Source organism: Strix aluco, chromosome 5 (assembly GCF_031877795.1).
Source record: "Strix aluco isolate bStrAlu1 chromosome 5, bStrAlu1.hap1, whole genome shotgun sequence".
Taxonomy (NCBI): Eukaryota; Metazoa; Chordata; class Aves; order Strigiformes; family Strigidae; genus Strix; species Strix aluco.
The window spans coordinates 496,928-516,159 of record NC_133935.1 but is presented as its reverse complement, the minus strand read 5'-3'; the positions used below and the strand labels follow the sequence as shown (position 1 = coordinate 516,159).

General features: G+C 49.0%; 2 protein-coding genes across 4 annotated transcripts; one reads left to right on the top strand and one right to left on the bottom strand.

Moving 5' to 3' along the window:
- Nucleotides 1-855: 855 nt before the first annotated feature.
- Nucleotides 856-12,207, bottom strand: TSPO (translocator protein). 3 transcript variants are annotated; one of them, XM_074825573.1, is made up of 4 exons: nt 12,005-12,085; nt 5,767-5,967; nt 2,501-2,639; nt 856-1,614 (listed from the first exon to the last, which is right to left on the bottom strand). In XM_074825573.1, the coding sequence occupies exons 2-4, from the start codon at nt 5,952-5,954 to the stop codon at nt 1,438-1,440; spliced, it is 504 nt and encodes a 167-aa protein (XP_074681674.1). In that variant the 5' UTR covers nt 5,955-5,967; nt 12,005-12,085; the 3' UTR covers nt 856-1,437. The 3 variants fall into 3 exon arrangements, with proteins under 3 accessions (XP_074681674.1, XP_074681675.1, XP_074681676.1); XM_074825574.1 differs by lacking the exon at nt 12,005-12,085 and adding an exon at nt 6,060-7,978; XM_074825575.1 differs by lacking the exon at nt 856-1,614 and adding an exon at nt 3,606-3,679 and having other exon boundaries at nt 2,515-2,639; nt 12,005-12,207.
- Nucleotides 12,206-14,638, top strand: MCAT (malonyl-CoA-acyl carrier protein transacylase). The gene is made up of 4 exons (XM_074825572.1): nt 12,206-12,652; nt 12,801-12,888; nt 13,154-13,371; nt 13,593-14,638. Exons 1-4 carry the CDS (start codon nt 12,206-12,208, stop codon nt 14,013-14,015), a joined length of 1,176 nt encoding a protein of 391 aa, XP_074681673.1. The 3' UTR covers nt 14,016-14,638.
- Nucleotides 14,639-19,232: the final 4,594 nt, after the last annotated feature.

Sequence of the window (19,232 nt, the reverse complement as noted above, 5' to 3'; positions counted from 1 at the left end):
TTTGCAAATATGCACCATGTTATCCCTCATGATCAGGAAGGGAGAAGGATATTAGGCTGTTTCAGGCTGGTCTGAAGAAACCTACTTCTTTCCACTGACTGGAACATGGGCTGGAGAAATAAACCATCTGTGTCTTACGAAAATTCAGTCCCTGCACAGGTGGGGCAGAAGGGAGAGCTGATTGCCCAGCCAGAAGCGGTGCTGACAGCTGTATCCCTTTCCTGCTTGTGAGTCAGAACTTTTTTGGACTCCTTACTTAAATGTGATTAAAGAAACATGGTGAAGTGCTTAACGTAGATGGTGTGACTACTTCTCATGCAGGGAAGAAGTTTGTCTGTGATATAGACTGTAGTAGCAGGTGCTTGAGACTGGAGGTCAGGGGACACACAGTGCTGCTCAGTGGATGTATTTGCCACTTGGAGGGGAGCAGAAGGCACGTGCTGCCTTCAAGGGACCTGAAAACTCGTAACAAAGTGCCTGTGGATCTACAGTAAAGGGGAGGGTTTCCCTCATCTCAAAGGGAAAACCGATGTCATGCCTGGCAAACCAGAAGGCTGACTTTAAAAAAGGAGTAAGATTTGTGCAATGGGATAACAGGCTGTGGGCAAAAATAGTCTGTTGTTGTGCGAGAGGTGTTTTCATCTCGTAGGAACTAAGCATCCCAGCTCTGTGTCAGCTGCTGTAACCCCGAGGAGGAGAGACCCTCGTTCCTGTTTCGCAGCCGCTGAAGCGAGGCGGTATGGCAGCAGACCCTGGTAGCTACAGCATGCGTACTGCCCTGCTGGGGGCCTGGCTGCCCATATTTTTCTGCCCAAAACCATTTAAAAAATAATAAAAACAGAGGAACAAGGTTAGTAAGTTTACATGTAGTTTAATGCACTTAACTGACACCAGATTGTACAACACTTCAAAGCAGGAAGGCACAAATTGTGGAAAAGATCTCATCTTAAACGTTTCCAGAGTGCAGTGGCCAGAAGATAAACCTCTGGCCGCTGTAGTGGGACACATCACAGCACTAATGCACTGTGTCTAGTGGTAAACGTGGAAGACTCAGGCCACAGTCCTGCCTGACACCGTCAGGGGCAGCTTTCTGGAAGCTGTGTTAATATGTGGCTGGATTTCTTCCTCTGAACATAATGAAGTTGGAGCTCACGCTTATTTCTGGTAATAGTTAAAATGCTGTTGTCATATAAAACATAATGCTGTAATATAGAAAATTAGTACTTTTCAATCAGCACTGTCTTTTAGTTTGCTATAAAAGCCAGTCAGGCATATACCCCTTTGACTTGTTTAGTAAAGGCATATTTGTTTTAAACAAGTCAACTTGTAATTAGCAGACTAATGGTATAAGTACTTCAGCCAAAAATAAAATAAGGCTATAACTTTATATAGAAAGTGCTTGTGGAAAAAAAAAGTATCTCTTTGGCTGAAAACTGTTTATTCAGATTGTTTCTCGTTGCGATTGTCCTTCCAGATACGGTAATTGAGTGCAGAAGCCATGGTTAGCCAGGCTAAATAAGGAACCATCAAATAAGCTGCTGTTCTGCTGATGTTGTACCAGGAAGCAGTTGTAGCTGTTGCCGTACCAGTCGTGAGCAGGAGAGTTACCAACCCCTGAAACACAGGAAGGGGGTTAGTGTTGGTTTTACTTGTTGCATTTTCTTGACTAGATAGTCTTTGTGTGGCTCCTTCTACTTAGCTCTGGCACTTGTTAGATCCCTGTTGTGAGTTAATTCCTTCTCAGAAAACCAGCCAGCAAAAAAAATACAGATTTCTGGTGAGTTATGAGTCAGTTTGACTCATAAAACGATACAACAGTCATAAGAAAGGACACTGCAGCTGGGAGCAGGAGAGGGAGAATAAAATCCATCTCACCTGTACCCTCTTTCTTTGGCAGCAGGAAGTGTTCCACTGATTACAAACCCCGTGTGACTCTGAGCAGGTCACTTAGAACTAGTAAACTCCAGTCTCTTTGTGTCACAGATGCTGCCTGAAGAGATGTGGTGTGAATGAATCTGTGATGGACTGCAAAGCCTTCCACTGTTACAGCACTGCATATAGATTTGGAGAACCGGGCAAATACTTTTATTACTGATTTTTATTTTTGAGGCAAGTTGTTTCTCTTCAGACTGCAGAAAATTCGTCTTGTCTAAAATGGGTGCTGGTTACCAGAGTAATGTTATGATAAACTTCTTATCACTCCTGTTTGCCAGAGATACCTAGGCATAAATGTTGACGTTTTCTAGTCACACAAAGCTCTTATCAAAGGGTGGCAGAAAGAGCTTCTTGAAATCTAAACGTTTAAGGATGTTGTAGATACGTAAATTCTCTCAGGTGACTGCTGGCATGCATTAACGAGAACTTTAGAAAACTTCTGCAAACCACATTCTGTACTGAGGCTTGTTTTCAGGGAGAAAAGATTGTGACACAAAACTTTCATCTTAGCACTTTGCAAATGACAGCAGAAGCCTGCGAGAAAGCAGCTTGCTTTTCCACTTACCCATCCCATTTTGTGAGCTCCAAAAAATATTGGAGTCCATGCCCAGTTCAATGCCAGCTGCCCTGCATACAGCCCCAGAGGAACCACCGCCTTTTCGTTGAAGCCCCCCAGTTCCTTCCACACCAGGTAGGAGCCATACCTGGAGAAAGCAAAGGGAAGGAAGGTGTAACTCAGAACTCTGGCTAGAAGGCAACCACGTGTTCTTGATCAAATGAAATGAGTAACTTCAGTGCTAGGGTCTAGGTTCATTTGGAAAAGCAGCTATCCAGGCACTGCTTGGCAAGTGACTGACAGCACAGGGCTGGTCACCTGCTGTGGACAGAGAAATAGAGAAAAATTCCCTGTCCTGTCACGGTTCTCACCTCTAGGTGCAGAGGAGCAGATGACCTACTGCATTTCAGTCTTAAAAGAGAATGCCATTTTGAAATGGAACCAAGTCTAAGATACAAGGGTAAAAGGTAAGTCTCTAAATAGCAGAGAAACTTAATTTTGGTACTAGGACATGGTGCTTTAAAAGAAATTTAAAAAATAAAACCTTTTAAAATGGACGAAGTACAGAAGTAGGAATTGAGGTGGGAAGGGACAAAAGGAATGGCATCCCAAGGCACAGGTGAGTGTGGGTATGGGTGGTGTTAGAGCAGGAGCAACCCTGTAGTCACATTTCAGAAGGGAGGAGTGGATGGGACAAAGATGGGGAGAACAAAGATTTTGGGGGCTTCTATGGGAAGAATTAATCACAGGGAGGATCCAGCACCCTTCCTGTCCCTGGGATCCTGGCTACTGAAAGATCCTCCTAATGCCACAGAAGACCATTTCATTGGCAGGATCCCGGAATGTAAGCTGCTAAAGACAGGAATTCTCAGGGTTTGGGAGATTTACTAATGGAAGGTTTATTTTTGCACTGAAGGAGCCTGATTAGAAAAGGGAGCACTCATCAGCTAAGGCTATTTCTTTTGTTCTTGTTTGACTGACTTTCCCTTTAGGCATCAGCTAGATCTCAGTCCAGGTGACTGCGCAGCCATTCCAGGTGCCTACAGTAGAATCCCCTGGATAAGATGTCAACACCTGGAATTATACCCTTGTTTCAGAACTGGGAGCTGAATACCGGTTCCATCCTGGCAGGAATGTCAGCTGGACTCCGCGCAATGCGCGACAGCGGGTGGCTCATACGTGTTTCTGCTGGCAGTGGAGCAGAGATGGAGAGCAACTTGTAAGTGTTTGTTTTTAGGAGCAGGCAAACATCCACAGGAGTAATTGCAAGGAGTCTGTCTTCCGTTGTAGATCATATGAGAAGGATTTTTTTTTTCCCCCTGTTTAACCCAGTTAGTGATCCAAGCTTGCTTCGTGGCCATTACTTTCGTAAGGCCTGAACAATGCAGCTTTGATATCTTGGCAGTTTGATTGCAGAGTATTAAAAAAAGGGGGGGAGGGGGCAGCATAAGCGTTAGAAACTTAACAGTTTATTTTTGTAAAAGTCATCAGGACCCAACTCTGTTCCTAAGTGACTTACAGAGCCACAGTGTGGCCTTACAGTTGTTCATACATCTGACTTGGACTTCAGACCAAATCTGCTAGAAAGTTAAATGTCAAGACAGACATGTAAGCTTATGAAATCTTGCTTTTAGTTATTTCTTGCTTTTAATATATTCAAGAGATTCTAAAGGAATGAGATGCCTTGATCATTCAAGGAATGCATGCACACGATGGATTACAGGAGAAAAGGGCTGCTAATAAATATGATCTTTTCATTGAGCTATAGATGTACGTAACTGAGACCATCCACCTCAGAATATACCAATTCTGGTATTATCAAAGTAAGTGATAAGCTGTTGCAATTTGGATTTTTAAAATATTTAACTTATATCCAGGTTTATGATGAGGAATCCAGAATGGTTACAAATTGTGCAGTCCACTTGAAGCAAACCCTTCATGGGAAAACTGCTCTGCTCTTGTCTCCTTGTTAAAAGGCATTTTTTTTTATTCACAAGACAGCAGTGATCTGATTCAAATGCTGACTCCTGGAATATACAAGAGTAGAGAGCAATTTTTTTAAAGTACGCTCCCTAAGAGGTGAAAGAAAAGAGAATACTGATGGGAAGGGAGAGACAGTACATCAGGCTATAAAAATTACAGAGCTTTCAGGAAAGAAAATGAACCCAAAATGAGAGAATGTGTGAGAGAATTTAGCATTCAGATATTGCATCATTGCTGTAATTTGCAACAGGTGGTGTGGTATTTAAGACAACCTGCAGGGTGACCATGTAATGTGAACTTGGAAAAGATCTGGTCTCTTTGAAACTTTATATAGTTAAGCCAGTGCTATACACAAACTATAAATCACTTAAAATGTACTGTCATGATGGAAGGAATCGGAGGGCTAAGCCATAAAAGGCATATTGCAGCCTGAAAACTATTACTACTGCATTAACCACAATGTGTATTTGATGGCTGGGAAAAAACACGCTGAATCTTGGTAGGTAGCTGGATCCTAGTGACCAAGTGCTGAAGAGGCATCAGAGCATCCCGCCGTGCCTGGGGCTGTGCTGCTGCCCGCTGCTGAGCGCTGCCTCGCCGTGGGGGCACAGCTCACTGCACTGGGAGCAGTCTGTGAGGATATCCAAACTGCCCAAACAACCTCCTGGGACAACCCACCTCTGTAAGTGTTTTTGCTGCATCTTACTAAAAGTAACAGCTGCCAAAATACAGTGTTATTAAACTTTTAAGGTTCCTGTGGGAATGGCATTTGGCCTTGTGACTCCTTGTTCATTTGACAGTCACTGCTGTGCTGTCAGGTGTTTTAAACTAGCTCAATAAAGAGGCAGTAGGTGACTTCAAACATTTATAGTTAACAGCCTGGCAGTTTTATTTGAAAGGACATGTATGTTTTGATTTTGGATTCTTTCAATTGAACTCTTAGTTCTATCCCAATCATTCCCCCCCTTTTTTATTTTCCTAAAGCTACTGAAGGACACACACAGAAGTCCCAGTGCTGCCTTGCTTGGTAGCTCCTCCCCTCAGGGAATGAGGAAAGCACATCAGCGGCAGCTTTTCAAACCCCCGCTTTTCATGTGGATACCTGTGCATACAAAATGTCCTATCAACCCCCCCACAACTCCCAAAACATGTTTTTACCTGTTAAACAGGCAGCTTGACGCAGTTTCTTACAAACACACAGCCAGGAATACAACAGTAGTTCTCTGGTTGAGTATTATACCGTAAGCACTTTGAGATCAGGTAAGTGCCTTGATACCATGTGGAAAACATACCCCATAGATGTGTAGAGAGTTCCCCAGATGGGAGCAAACGCCCAGTTCGGCGGGCGCCAGGATGGCTTCTGTAGAGACTCGTACCACACCGGCACCTCCCTCCTGGTTATCCTGCTTCCCAAAAACCCTCCTGCGTGGGGCAGGAGCGTGAAACCCACTGCTGAGGCCCAGCCTGGTACCGCTTCCATTGAGACAGTGAATCTGAAACAAACCCAGACGTGGTCATGAGCAGAGTCATTTTTACATGAAACTACACAAATATATTCCATTTTTAGCTTATTTTAGAAATATACCAGTGTATAGGAGCTGATCCACGCTCTAGTCCTGTCTCTGGGACAGGCTGCAGCTGAAGTGAACAGATCTTGTACCAGGTTCACAGGACAGTGCTCATCCCCAGAAAGGAACCTGTCACATTTGGTGGGGCTGGGGGCCGAGGCCTTTACTGCCCTCTGCTTTGTGCTGTGGGGTTAATGAATTTTACCTACATAAATAATATTCTCCCCATAAGTATGCCAGAGGAATAAAGCAGTCTGATATCATATGAACTCCACCTGGGGAGGGCAGGGGAAGCACGAAGTGGGTATTTCTGTATTCACCAAAAGGTCCATTCACTCAGTGGAATGGTGTAGTCGAGAGTAAGAAGTGTGTGCTTTCCTGTGCTCAAGCAAAATAATTTTATAGTTGTGTTGCATTTTTAGCCTCAGAAGGGTGCAAAGGATGCTCAGTGGCTAGTAAGAGCAATGTGGATTAGTAGCAGACACTTGAGAAGCTGCCTGGAAAAATAACCACCAGGGAGGACAATGAGGAGATAAGTACTTAAATGATGTTTTGTGAAACAAGGAAGGAGATCTTGGTGGATAAAGGGAGAGTACACCTGTGGCTTCTTCCTGAAGCATTCAGTCAGTTGCAGCAATCTTTGATGCCAAGCCCATGAAGTGTACTGGATTAAATTTGCCTACAGGAGTAGGACTAAGTAATGCCTTGCTCTGGTTGGCTGTGCAAGAGCAAGACTGCATTAAAGTACAGGCAGCAGTAAAAAAGAATAAGCAAATAAGCAGGAAAAAGCTTCACTGCAGATTTTCTGGCCAAAAGCCAAATGCTACAGAAGAGCTGTGTTTAGCTTGCTAAAATGTAAACAGATTAGAGGTACGATAAAAAAGGGCAGAACTGAAACGTGCTATTTTTTCAAGTATGCAGTAGGGAAGTACACCCAATTCCTGTTCATCTGTAACGCAGGAGGGGGAGGCAGCAGGAAGGAATCATAAGAGATTGCAGCAGTGGGGAAAGAGCAGCTCTGGAAGCCCCAGAAGAGAAAAATAGTTTTAGAGCAAAGTTTCAGAGGTTTGTCAAAGAACAGTGCCCTGATGACTTGGCTGTTGTCTTGGCCGATGTTTAAAAGTTTTTAGTGCTATAGTCATGACTCTGGGATGAGGGGGCAGGGAGTGGGGAAGAAGAAACCCCACTTGTAACAGACGTGCTTAAACTGATAGGAAATGGCACACAGATGACGTTGCGTAGTCACAGTTTTGCTGGTGCAGTGGATTTCTGCTTGGAGAACAGCCAGGGAGCTCTCCTGCATTATGGTTTTTGTCCCTGTACTTTGGTCTGCCCATGCAGTTACACAGATTTAAAGATATTTCAGTGGCTGGGACCACAAGCCAGAGTGCATGGGATCAAGAAAAATCATGGTGATAGAAGCAGAGCAGAATTCTGAAGGCAAAACAGTGAGCGTGGAGGGACTGGTACAGCCTGAGGGATGAGAAGGTCTGTAAGGAGTAAACAAGAAAGGGCAGGTCGCTGCTGAGCTGTGGGTATGCCCGGGAGAGTCGTGGGAGGGCAGTGAATAGGAGTGCATGCAAAAAAGGCAGCAGACAAAGCCCAGCAACAGTCAAAGTCAAAAACAGAACAAAAGAATGAACAAGTGGAAGAAAAACTAAGCAGGGAGGAATTCAGAACTAAGGTTGGGGAGGAGGAGAAGTGGGAGAACGATGTGCTAGTCTGCTGGAATAGTATCAGCTGGGTCTTGGGCAGAGGATGGACAACAAGGAAGGGAGGAAAAAGTCTGCACAGCTCGTTGCTGTAGTCATGGCTGCCATACTTCCTGCCTAATGGCTTCTACTCGCTATTTACCAGGGAGTGTCTGAACTGGAGCAGAGGAGTAGCCGTGTTCTCCTACGCAGAGATCCATATCGTTACTGTCCGCAGGGAGCAGCTGCCAGCTGCAGGACGCGCTACCGTCAGCAGCAGCACGAAGGCTCTGCCTTGGCTGGGACGTGGAGGAACTGCTGTGTGCAGGAGCAACCAGGGGTAATGGGAACAAGAGCTCCGAGCACAAGGGTCCTCTTTGGTTGCCTTCAGATAAGTAATTCCCAAAGGTTAAGTCAGAAATTTAAAGCTACTGAGACCTCACTAATTCTTAACCTTGTTGCTCTTTGCCTGCAGAGAGAACACCAGGCGTCGTTCTCTACCCGTGCTGTAAAATGCTGGTCATCTGTGCAGCTCCAGTGTGGCTGTCAAATGCTGGGTTTTTTTAAAGTGATAAGCAGGGACCCAAAGGGGTTTATCCTTTATTTGGATGTAACCATATCAGGGTGGTTTCCTGCTGGTATTAAGCAACTGGACTTTGTCAGGAGTTCTGTCAGCTTCCCCCCAGGGAAGAAAGTCTGAAAGTGTTCTGCAAGCTGAAAGTGCTAAATGCCATTGAATTGGAGAAGTACTGCTCTGCTGCAGTAATTAGCGATTAAATGATGTCGCCAGGCGTCTGTCCCTCTGTGTGTTGGAGGAAGAATGCTGAAATAATTCTTCAGTGACAAGAGAAAGTAAATCAGGTGGGCAGACAGAAATGGGGAAGGTACAAAGCAAAGAAATGGGACTGTGGAGCTGTGCATGAACAGGAAAGGGGAAGAAATACAAGTGAGGAATTGAACATACTGGCTTGAATTGAATATTGGTGTCCCAGTCTTTTGACTACTCTTCCTACTAATTATATCCTATGTTTTCCAGTAGTATTTCTCAGGACTTCCCAAGCATGGCAAAACACTCTCTCTTGAATAGTACCAAGGAGAAGGAGAAACGAAGCCGTGCAGCAAGATCAGTAGGTGCTGGTAGGCTCAGCCTAGTCGACTCCCATCAGCACTGGGAGTCCCTGTATTTTATTTCCTCAGAAATTAAATAGTAGCATCGATTTCCCGTGAAAAGCAGTGGCTGATTCTGGCAGCAGCACTAGCTGAGTTTGGAAGAAGCCACGTCCACCCTCGCCGGTTACCTGGTGCAGGTCTCTAGCGAGGGTGGCCGGGAGGGTCGGGGCAGCGCTGCAGTGTTTGGTTACTGCAGCACGAGACCTGGGCGGCGTTTATAGAACGCCCAGAACATTTTTTGAAAGTGATGTAATCACAGAGTATGTAAAGGATTATCAGCCCTGACTTCCTTGTAGTGCATAGCTGATAATCCTGCAATTACTTGGGGATAACTTAAATGGCACAGGTTTGCTGGCACAGGTTTGCTAACGCAGCCCCTCTGGCTGCATCTGTATTACGCAACCTAGAAATAATTACTGCTTTCCCGGTCGTATCCCAGCTCCACTTCAGGCTGAGATCTGGTTGCACAATATTCTTGCACCCTGATTTTCATACCAAAGAAACCTGGGTGTCTGTGGATGACATCTGCAGTGTGCCCAGCAGGTATCTGCCTCCTAAGAACCGCCACAGTTGGAAATCTCCTCTTTCCACACACACTTAACTTGTTTATTTCTGTTTCCACTTCTTTTTTCTGCCCTGCAACATTTTCTTCATCATCCTGCCCATTTTCTGTTTAGCCCCAGTCTGACTCCAGGCAGTTCCAGCACCGCAGCGAGGGCTGCAGCAGACTAATTGGTTTCACAAACATGTTAAAGTAACTTTTCTAGGTGTTCAAAATGCCCAACTTGCCCAGAGCTGGTTCCAGCTACATAAAGTAACAGGAAAACTAAAGAGTGGGGGGGAAACAACCCAATCCTGCAACTGGCTGCCTAATGGGCTTCTGTTTTTTTGCAGGCTGTTTCTCTGTGGTGGTGTAACGTGCAGAGAAACAGAAGCCTGCTGTGTCCTCCTCTTTCTGGAAAAAACACTGCACCCCAAAAAAGGGATGGGGTGCGCTATGGGTGGGACTAGATGTATCAGGACAGGAGCTGGTTTGCTTCAGCCTGATGAAAAATGAAGTAAAACACTTCTCTGCTTTGAGCAGGTCTCTGAAAGGCAGGTGGGTCCCTTCCCCTTCTCCGGGCACTCCAGGGAGAGCTCACTCAGGGGGAAGAAGGACGGAAAGGACAGCGACTCCCATTGCTTTTTCTTCTATCCCTGTGCTGATAAACCTCCAGCTAATCCCTTGTGCCACTTAGTTCTGGCTACTCAATCACAGGGGGTTTAAATTACAGCTAGTGCCTTAAAAACAGGGAGGAAAACCTCTCGGTGGGGCGAAATCACCCCTGCGGTGCCGGGGGTATCGTGCCCCTGTTCCCAGGCAGACTGACAACGCTGTCAACGAGCTGTCGAAGGGGGTCGGTCCCGGGACACACATGCTCCCTCTCATCCTCCACAGTTTTTCTATGGCAGGTAAGGTTCTGCCCAGGTCTGAGAGGCAGTGTGCAAATTTTCCCTGGGGAAAAGGCCTCTTCCTGGGACCGCTGTCTGAAGAATTGAGGGGTACATACTTAATTTATATCAATAAACTATTTATGTCTGTTGTGGCTTTAATTCCTGGGAAACCGCAACGCTAGAAACAAAGTTATGTCACAGTCTGTGACACAGAACAGGGCTACCAAAAAAAGCAGCCTTGTCTTTGTTCTCTAATCTCAATAGAGAAACTTAATATCTATTCCATAAATACAATATAAATATCTAATGAGTAAGTGTAGAGTATATGCTTATAATATGTATTTATAACTAAACCTTTAAATGATGGTATTTATTTAAGGATGTAACGCGAGGCGTACTCATCAGATCTAGAGACAACAAATGTCACTGCCCAGGTTACACTTCTTTTAAAATGGCAGAGCACAAGTTGTGCAAATAAATCTATGGTTTGTGGAAGATTCACACACTGGGAACGGGATCGTACACTAGAATAAAATCTTCCCAGGTGGTAATTTGCCGTTTACTGCTCAAGCTCTTCTAACTTCCCCCAGGTATGTTTGTGTAAACTCCTCTGCATGCAGTGTACCTTACAGACCAAACATCCCTTTGACTACCCTCCTTCCACAGCTGCCCGACCTCTTCTTCTTTGTCCAACTGCTTGGAAAGTGCCATCCATGTCTGTTCTTCAAAACCGGGTGTTTCTCGGGGTATTTCTCGTTCCCAGGCCTGGCTCCCCTCGGCTGGCCGCCTGCTCTTCCACCAGTGAAGCGTCAAGGGCCGCGCTGGCAGCGTCACGGCGGGTGAGTCTCGAGCGCCTTACGGGGTCTGCGCCCTTTACAGCCAACCACGGACAGAAGGGTCGTGCTGAGGGGCCTCCAACATCCCCCAGGCGGCTCCAGGACCCTTCGTGGGGCCTGAGAGCTGCCAGAGGGTCACCCGGGCGTGGGGGCTCGTGGGGCAGCCGGGGCGCCCGCCCGGAGGGTGACGAGGGCAGAGCTGGCCCTTCCCCGCGTTACGGCCGTTCCCGTGTGCCAGAGCCGGACTCACTGCTTGATGCTGTTTCATAACCACGAGTGATGCAGAGACGTTGCACAACTGCACCTCTGGTATGGAAACTTTCATTTTCTTTTTTTCCCTCTTTTTTTTTTTCTTAAAATGATCCTGCCCCGGAATGATCAAATGTGCAAAGTGCGTTTTGTGCTGGTTCATCGGCGTTACTTGGGGATTCGGAAGGGAAGAAACACGAAGGCCAGGCCCAGCCCCGTCCCTCGCCCTCGCAGAAACCCCCCGCGGGACAGAGCGGGCACAAAGGGAAGGTGCCTCAGAGCTGGTGTCTGCTCCACCTGCATCGCTTTGGCTGTTCTAGGGGTATGGCTGAGATATTGCGAAGACCAATAACGATCTTTTCGGTAATTTCTTTTTTTGGATCTAAAACTTCCAGAGAAACGCAGACTATATTTGCTATTACTGATAGAATAAGTAGTGCCCGCCACCCTTCCCCTTAAAAAAACTTTAGCCCAGGACCACGTTAGGGAGCAGAGCCCACGAACAGCAGTTTCTGTGGTCGATCTCCCCTCCCATCCCGCCCCGTCCCGGTGGCAGCGGGCGCAGGGCAGCCTCGCCGTTACCTCCGCTCCGCGCCGCCGCCGCCCGCCGCGACTCCTCTGCCGTGAAGCGGCGGCACCGCCCCGGGGAGGAGCCTCGGCCGGCGGGCGGGGACAGCGCCGGGCCGGGCCCAGGCCGACTCCTTCCTTCCGTCCGTCCGTCCGTCCTTCCGTCCGTCCTCCCCTCCCTCCCTCCCTCCGGCCGGGCGGTCCTGGGTCCCGGCCATGGGCCCCTGGCCCGCGGCGCCATGGCGGCTTGGTGGCTGCAGCGGGCGCGGCGGCCTCCGCGGCGCAGCGCGGCGGTGGGGCAGCAGCTCCCGGCCCGGCGCTGGGGACCGAGCGGCGACGCTGAGCGACCTGCTGCAGAGCTCGGTGGGGGACGCGGAGCCGGGCGCGGCGGCGGCGACGCGGGAGCGGCGGCGCCCCCGGGAGGGCTCGGTGCTGCTGTTCCCGGGGCAGGGCAGCCAGGCGCCGGGCATGGCCCGCGGGCTGCTGCCGTACCCGCGCGTGCGGGACATGTTCCGCCTGGCCGAGCGGGTGCTGGGCTACGACCTGCTCTCCCTCTGCCTGCGGGGGCCGCGGGCAGAGCTGGCCCGCACCCGGCACTGCCAGCCCGCCGTGTTCGTCGCCTCCCTGGCCGCCGTGGAGAAGCTCAACCACCAGCGGCCTGAAGTGAGCGGCGCGGGGGCGGGACGGTGGTGCCCCCGGGGCCCAGCGCGGCCGGGGTCACCCCCACCCCCAGCTGCCCGCCGCGGCCGGGCTCCCCCGGGGTCCCCCCCCGGAGCCGGCTGACGCGTCCCGGGCCTGTCTTGTCGCGCAGGTGGTGGAAAGCTGCGTGGCGGCGGCGGGGTACAGCGTGGGGGAGTTCGCGGCGCTGGTCTTCGCTGGAGCCCTGGGCTTCGCTGAAGGTGCCCGAGAAACGCGTTGAACCCCTCGTAGATCTCGCACCCCATCCCCGCATTGGGCCAAAGCATCGCCTGTGCCCGACGTTTCCCTCCCGCTCTTTTTTTTTTTTTTTAACGAAGATAAATTTTACTTCCTGCCCCCCCCCCCCCCGTGCCCTCAGTACGGCACCACAGGCTGTCGTTTGCCGGGAGCGAAGCGCTGCCCCCCCTCGGTGCGGGGCTTGCCCGGGCGGGTGTGCACTCACCGCCTGTCTCGTCTCTCCCGCAGCGCTGTACGCGGTGAAGGTGCGCGCAGAGGCCATGCAGGAGGCGTCGGAGGCCGTCCCCAGCGGGATGCTCTCGGTCATCGGCCGGCCAGAGACAAATTACAGATTTGCCTGCTTGGAGGCCCGTAACCACTGTGAATCGCTGGGTATAGAAAACCCCGTGTGTGAAGTCTCAAACTACTTGTTTCCAGACAGCAGAGTTATTGCAGGACACTTACAGGTATTGCTTCGGAGTAACTATCCCTTTAGTGGAATTTATCATTTGGTTTTGAAAAACTTTCCCTTTGTGCTTCTGTGTGGAAGTTACTACAGCCTTAGTTTGTCCAACAACAAGTATTTGGTCTGTGGGGTTTCTTCCCAGCATGCGCTCAGGTGGTTCTCGTGGGGTGACTGAGTAAACCTGTGTCGTGCAAGGCTCTCACGTCTCTCTCTCTTTTATAGGCTTTGGAGTTTCTGCAGGAGAATGCTCGAAAATATTCTTTCACACGTACAAAACTGCTCCCAGTCAGCGGAGCGTTTCATACCAGACTGATGGAACCAGCCGTAGAGCCGTTGGCTGAAGTCCTAAAATCGATCGAGATTCAGAAACCGCTGGTGTGTGTCTATTCCAACGTCAATGGCAAAAAGTACATGCACCCGGAGCATGTCCGGAAGCTGCTGGCGAAGCAGGTGGTGTCACCCGTGATGTGGGAGCAGACCATGCACTCCGTGTACCAAAGGAAGCAAGGAACAGAATTTCCTTACACGTACGAAGTGGGGCCTGGGAACCACCTGGGAGTCATTCTCAAAAAATGTAATTTAAAGGCCTGGAAGCAGTATAACCACGTAGATGCTCTGGAAGATGAGGAAGCAGCAGAGACCTAAGTAGCCTTTTGAGAAAAATCCACGCAACTTGTTTTTTCTGCCCAATTTAAAAATAACTTTGTGCTCCCGGAAGAGGAAGTCTCTTACATTCACGGCTTCTCGTGATGAAAAGAGCCCCGTGCGCGTCATCGCCACGAACGTTTTCCCTCCCCGCGTGCCTCGCTCGGGGGAGAGCAAAGCCTGGCTCTTCTGCCTGCGTCGGGACTGCGCGCTGCCACTGAACATGCTGCTGAACGGGCCTCAACCCTGCGAGCAACTTCCCCTCTCTTTTATTTTTTCCTTTTTTTAACTCTGGGGGGTGGGGGGCGTGGATTCGGGTTGAAGTCGGCAGGTTTGGCCGCCCGGCGCGGGGCTCCTCTGCGCAGCGCTGGTGGACCCGCGGTGGCTGGTGGCTGCAGGCCGTGGCGGGCGCGGCGCTGGGCTCCAGGGTGCGTTCGGAGGAGCCCTCGGGGCGGTGGTGGATGCTGGCGGACCACGGACTTGCGGGACGTTCGTCTCTGTAAAATTGCTTTGTGTCCGTGTTGCCAGGTAGCAGCCGGCTAAGGCAGAAGATGTTGCTAGGAACGTGATTTTCTTAAGGCTAAACTATAAATAAACTATAAAGCTTTCCTTGGTATTGTTAATGCTGTGGGGTGCATCGTTACCGGCCTGTAGCCCACATGTGGACGGAAATAACTTTCCCTGCGGTTGCCCAGGGCCGCCGTGGCTGCGGTAAGGGACACAGGAACGTTTCGCTGAAGGACAGAGCTCCCCAGAACGCGCCCCCTCCCCAGCGGTGCCTCTGAGGCTGCGCAGGCTGAACGGGCCCTCGGGGGGACTTTTCTTCACCAAGCAGAAAACAGCAGCTTTAGGAACTGGGAGAACGGTGTTTGCCAGGGGACGGTGTACGGGCCAGCAGGGAAGGGTTTCGTGGGGCACGCTATGGCGTGACCAGAAGCTTCAGCTGAATTCAAGCTTTTTTTTTTTTTCTTTTTTTCTTTTTTCGGTATTTTAGTGGTATATTTAACAGATATATAAGAAAAACTTAGGATATATTACTTAAATGACCGTGCACATCCTCAGTAATTCCTTGCGAAATGCAGAATAAATCCCAATTACAGTATTAATCGTGTCACAGTTTCCCGTTTCTGAAAGGGAAAGCGAATTTAAAAATACTGCTTCAGTTATGCTGGATTAGTGGAGTGTGTTATTAAGTGGCTCTTCCGTGAACTGAGATTGGCCGCTGAGCCTGCCTTTACAGTACAAATGCTGCTCTTGCCATGTGTAAACATTAACTATTGGTAAAATACAGAGGAATTTGTCAGCTGCTGGACTATTAAAGGCTGCCAGTTAAGGGTTGGGATTACTGTAAAGAAAGTTCCTTCGGCGAAGGCTCCGGTGCTCCAGGTAAGGTGCTAATTATTCAATAAAGCATACCCAAGTCGTCACTAGGTGTTAGAATAGCTCAGCCAAATCCCATCTGTGTTATTAAACCCTGAGTTACGTGCTGTCTTAGAAGTTTCTGACCACATCTTCTACGACCAAATGTGATGTTCGTGACTTTGAAACCAGCTTTTATGATCGCTGGAACTGAGCGTGGCGTGTTGGTGGCACTAATTCTGGTTTTCATATAGTGCTTTGTAGTTTCTGGACTTTTTTTTTTTTAAATTATTTAACTTTTGCGGAAATTTTGGAGATCTGTTTTCTGTTTGTACTGCTCTTGCCGTAAGTATATTTTTTTTTTTTTTCCTAATTCCACTCTGTTGCACGCTTTGCCTGGAAGAAAAGCTCTTTGGGAGAAACATGCTAAAAATCTTGTTTGCAAACGAGAGCATCAGATGACCTTTGCACCTTCATCAGATGCAGGGCGCTGAAGGGACGTTGTATCTGAAGAGCATCCCGCCCTTGTGGGCCGTGTTTAATTAGTGGAAAGAGGGACCCGTGGCCCCTGCGCAGGGGTTTGCTGTCCCGTGCAGCCTTCGAGCAGATCCTGAGGTGACGAGCCGTGCGTTGCCTGTTGTGTCCCTACTCATCTACCCCTCCTGCTGCTGGAAACGCAGCGTGCAGGATGTGTCAGGGCGGAGCGGTTCCTTCACCTGAGAACAAGCAGCAACGGGTTGTGGAAAAAAACCCAAGTGCTGTAAATTCTGTCACAAAGAAGTGTGCTTAAAAGAAAAAAAGAATTGGGGTGTGCTGAGCCACAGTGCGGAGCCTGAACACAGAGGCTCTTGGCAGGGCTCCGCAGGTGGGGGGGAGCCCGGTCGTTGCCACTCGCTGCGGTGTGCCTGTTTGTGCCAGGTATTGTTGCGGATGCTGTTGGCTTTGTGTTTCGCTCCCTGCATCGGTGCGACTGCATTTTATATTCCCTGAGACTGTTCTGCTCCGTACGTGCCGGATGCCAAACTCCCTCTCTCTTGTGATTCCAAATGTTACGGTGTTAATTGCAGGAGTGTGAGAAAGCGGAGCCATCCCACGCAGCTCTCGGATGAAAAGGGCACTGTGGTGGTCTCCCATTTATCATCGCTCCCCCGTGCATAAAGGTGGTTTATCTGGAAATAACAGAAATTATTTTGTAGTGCCAAAGTGATTCAGCCAAGAAGAATCAATATTTGGCAGCCGGTACTCGCTAATTGTCTATTAGATCCTCTTGATGGGAATTTTTACCCTTCACTAAACAATAACGTATTTTCTATGACGCTGCTGTTACGGAGTTAACGGAGCAGTCAGTTCCCTGCTGACACTGTGCTGGTTTTGGTTAGCTGGGCAGTTCCGCGGCTGTGTTAGGTAGGGCGCCGCAGGGGCCTTCTGGAAAAAGGTGACACTGGAGCACGTGCTGCTGCTGCTGCCTGAACTCCCGGGCTGTGCCGGAGCCATCGCCCTCTGCGCACCTTCTCTGTGGACTTTCTTTTTTGCTCTGCATTTCAGGTCCATCAAAGATAGTTCAAAGTCCTTTAACGTGAAGTGGTTGAATGAAATACTCTAGTTGAGCCTTTTTCTTCTTTTTTCTTTTTTTTTTCCCCAGAAGAATTTTTTGAGACAGGCAGTTAGGAGCGTAATGGGATTTGGGCACCACTCGTGAAAGAGAGGCAACGTATTCCTCAACCCGCTTCAGCTGGGCTGGGTTCGGCATTCGCCTCCACGGAAGGAAAGAGTCGTTCAACTTCCTTGTCTGATTTGAAGAGAGGCTCGAACTTGACACTCCCGCCCTCTCAGCGAGCGCCCATTAAACATGTATTACTGCATTTTCCTGTCTCAAACAGCCGCGGCAGCCGCATGACTGGGCAGGAAGCAGGCATCCCCTCTGCCGAGGGGAATACCCAAACCACCGCCACGCACTTTCGTTTTCTCTCGCTGAGAGTCTCTAACTGTGCACGGCGAGGAACGGCTTCGACAGCAAAGGGCAGGGAAGATGCAGCCGGATCTAGAGGAGCGTGTTGTCGCGAGAGGAGGAGCCCAGTGGTGCCCTGATGGCTGCCTGTGGAGTGGGGGAGGGTGGTGCCCACTCGTCTCCTGGAAGCTGTGCTCGAGTTTCCCTCGGTCATCTATTCCCCCTAAGCACATGCCTTCCAAAAAGACACACGTCATCAAAAAAAATCTCAAATTCTTGTTTTTTTTCTGGGCAACTCAAAGTTTCACTTCGGAAAGAGGCAGAAGAATATAGTCTATTAGTAGGTTTCTAAAAAATTCTGGAAAAGTAATTGCTTGGCTTGAGCAGCCCTCAGGTACCGATGCAGCCCTCTTGCTTGTGAGCTCCCCCTGACCACTCTTCGTCCAATGAACTATCATTTCATGTGCAAATTTGACTACGTAAGAATCAAGTAAAGCCTGTCCTGTCGTCTTAGCAAAATGTACAAGACAAGATACTGCACAGTCTCGGAAAAAAAGTAGATAACACTGTGAAACATTTGAAGCAACAATTTAATTTTAAAAAAGTATCACGGTTTTTAATCTTTACTGTTGCTTTTACAGTGTGAAAATTTTAAAGGATGTCCAGCATGCCTTCAGTCTTCCCCACATCCAGAATCTCTTTAAGAAACTCGTTTATATGAAATAGACACTTTATACTGCATTAAAACAATCACAAACAGACTTTCTAATCGCCTGGAGTCACATTTCAAAACTAGCAAGTCAGGCAGTTATCCAGCAACAACCTCCTTATTTTAAATGTTTTTCTTTTTTAAAAAAAGGTATGAAACAGCAGTGACCCAGCACCAGCCTAGGTTTTAAATATAAAAGAGATTTTTATCAGTGTAAATTTGAAAAACAAACCAACTGCCACCACCTGGGTGTTAATGATATTGGTCAGAGTCCAGCAGTGACCTCCTCTGGTCATCCTCTGCGTTAATTCCGCAGTCCGTAATTCACGGCCCACCAAAAGGCAACGAGAAGCAAGGCTGCGGGCAGCAGCTTCTGGCAGAGGCACCTGCAGGGAAGCCTGCAGACCTGCGGGAGGAGAGGGAAGGTGGTCAGAACCAGCACACAGAGCGGAGGCGGCGCAGGAACGCGAACACAACCCCTGCGCGGCAGCGCAGCGGAGAGCACAGGCCCGGTCTCCCGCGGAAACACGCCTCGGGCTCTCGTTTTGCTGAGGTCGCTGCGCCCGCCGCCGCCGCAGGGTCGGACCCGGCCCCTGAAGAACCCCCCTCTCCTGCGGGGTGAACCCGGTAAGTCCCCGCTGGCAGCAGAGCCGCCCTCCCTGTCGCCCCCGGACTAGACCCTCGCAGCTTCTGGCGGTGGGAGGTGCCTCCCCTCGGCTTGGAACCCCCAGCAGCTGTGTGGGACTCGGGCAGCTGTTGGCAGCCGTTTGCCATATGCTATAAATGAGAAATTTCGGCCTAAAAAGAAAAAACGGGGCAATGGGGGCGCACCAACAAACTAAGGAATAAGCCCAAAGCGGGAGCTGCATGGTAGGCTTTATTCACTGGCACAGGTGGGAGTTGGGTGTTGCCGTTACCCACTTGTCAACAGAAAGGTGGGGGGAAAGGGAGAGAGCGTACCCAGCTTCCATAACCAATGAGCCTTTTCGTCCAGTTATTGTTCCAAATATTTCCAAAGCTTCTTAGAACACTTTTAATAATGTTCCATGTCTGGAAAACACTGATAGCAACCCTGATGATTTAAACAAACAAACAAACAAAAGGCATGAGGATAGAAAATTCATTCTAAAAATTAGCCAATAAAATACCAAGGTTTAGAGAACTACAAAAAGAAACCCAGAACTCCACTGTGTTCCTTCCT